This window comes from Aquarana catesbeiana, linkage group LG01 (genome assembly GCF_042186555.1).
Source record: "Aquarana catesbeiana isolate 2022-GZ linkage group LG01, ASM4218655v1, whole genome shotgun sequence".
Taxonomy (NCBI): Eukaryota; Metazoa; Chordata; class Amphibia; order Anura; family Ranidae; genus Aquarana; species Aquarana catesbeiana.
In genome coordinates, this window is record NC_133324.1 from 344,515,641 (window position 1) to 344,517,341 (window position 1,701).

The following is a 1,701-nucleotide window of genomic DNA, read 5'->3' on the forward strand; positions in this document are numbered from 1 at the left end:
ATCACGTACATGTACGTGATTTTGCCTGCCCGTGCCGCTTTGCCGACGTAAATCGGCGTTAGGCGGTCCTTAAGTGGTTAATGTATTTATTATATTGACTGTTTTAATATATAGTATATAGTTGAATGACACCTGAGGTTTGCACTCAAAAAATATGCTGGCAGTAATTTTTTTTAAGACTTCACTGTGTACACTATAGTTTTCTTAATAGAAAGAGCTAAAATAATACAAGCAGATTAATTATCTACATCTTGTTGTTTTTTCTGTTGATCACACATTGATATAAGAACAACACATCCATATATGTGATATGCTATGCAAAGTAAATGATGTCATTTCCTGTTCTCTCATATATAGGCAGTTGATATGTACAGACATCACCCAAATGCACACATACAAATTATTCCCAATAATGAAGACTTTACTGAGCCTCTTTATTGCAGTGATATGGTTATCAGGTGAGATGATCCTAAAGGTGAAAGTCATGTAGAGATAAAGTGACATTTTTCTCATATATAACTTTATATTGTATAATTTCAGGTGTCCAGTCTGCAGAACAACTTACCCAATCAGACCCAGCGGTGATAAAGCCGGGGAACTCTCACACACTGACCTGTAAAGCTTCTGGATTCACTTTCAGCAGCTACTGGATGAGCTGGGTCAGACAGATTGGAGGAAAATTACAATGGTTGAGTTATATCAGTGATGGATCAGGTACCATACGATATCATGATGATGTTAAAGGAAGATTCACAGTCTCCAGAGATAACAGTAATAACATGTTGTATCTGAAAATGGACAACATGAAAGTTGAAGACTCTGCTGTCTATTACTGTGCAAGAGACACAGCGATCAAAACATCTCTTAGATAGAACAAAAACTCATCTTTTATTCTCTCATTTGATCAGCAGGTGGCAGTAGAAACCTCTAAAGTTAAATCCTAGATATAAAAAGGCAACCCCACTCTGTCTGGTGTGTAATAATAGATATGTACTATACTCCTCTGTGATATTATAGGAGAGGTCATATAGAACGCTCTGCTTGTACCTTGTGAAATCATGTGCCACTTCTAGTCACTTACTGTAGACTCTTTACACACATTTAATGTCCCTTTTTACTGCCTTGATGTTAGTTATTTTCCCTTACTTTCCCTGGGTGTCTAGTAATGGGCGATTTTAATATTGTCCAGAGCAGTGGAGGCCTGTCCATTAGGGGCACCTGGGCACCGCCCCCTCTCTCCTCGCCACCCCCTATATGCATAATGGATAGATCCATACATATAATATAATATACATATAATGTCACTTTTTACTACCATGATGTTATTTTCCCTCTAAATATTAAAGTGGAAGTCCTTGCAAAAACTAAAATCCCTGCATCTATAGCCACCAACATTATAATACTATCCTATCTAGCCCTGAAAATAAATAATCAGTATACATACCTTTTCTGCAGGCGATCCAAACTGATCTCCAGCAGCAGAAGCTCTGATCCCACCCTGAGCTGTCAGCTGCGGCTTCGCTATGGAAGCGGGTGCAGAGGACACGTCCGACAATGGAAGTAGTAAGTAAAATAATAATAACAATAATAGTAATAATAGTAAGTCTATGGGTGAAGTCACTCCCCATCCGGGGCGGACTGACAACTCATGGGGCCCCCGGGCAATAGGAGATTATGGGGCCCCCAGGCAATAGATTATGG

General features: G+C 39.2%; 1 gene segment (V, D, J or C); it reads left to right on the forward strand.

Moving 5' to 3' along the window:
• The first annotated feature begins 412 nt into the window (after positions 1–412).
• Positions 413–872, forward strand: LOC141117062 (immunoglobulin heavy variable 3-11-like). The segment is given in 2 exon segments: positions 413–458; positions 541–872. Coding segments are annotated over 2 exon segments (378 nt in total).
• Positions 873–1,701: the final 829 nt, after the last annotated feature.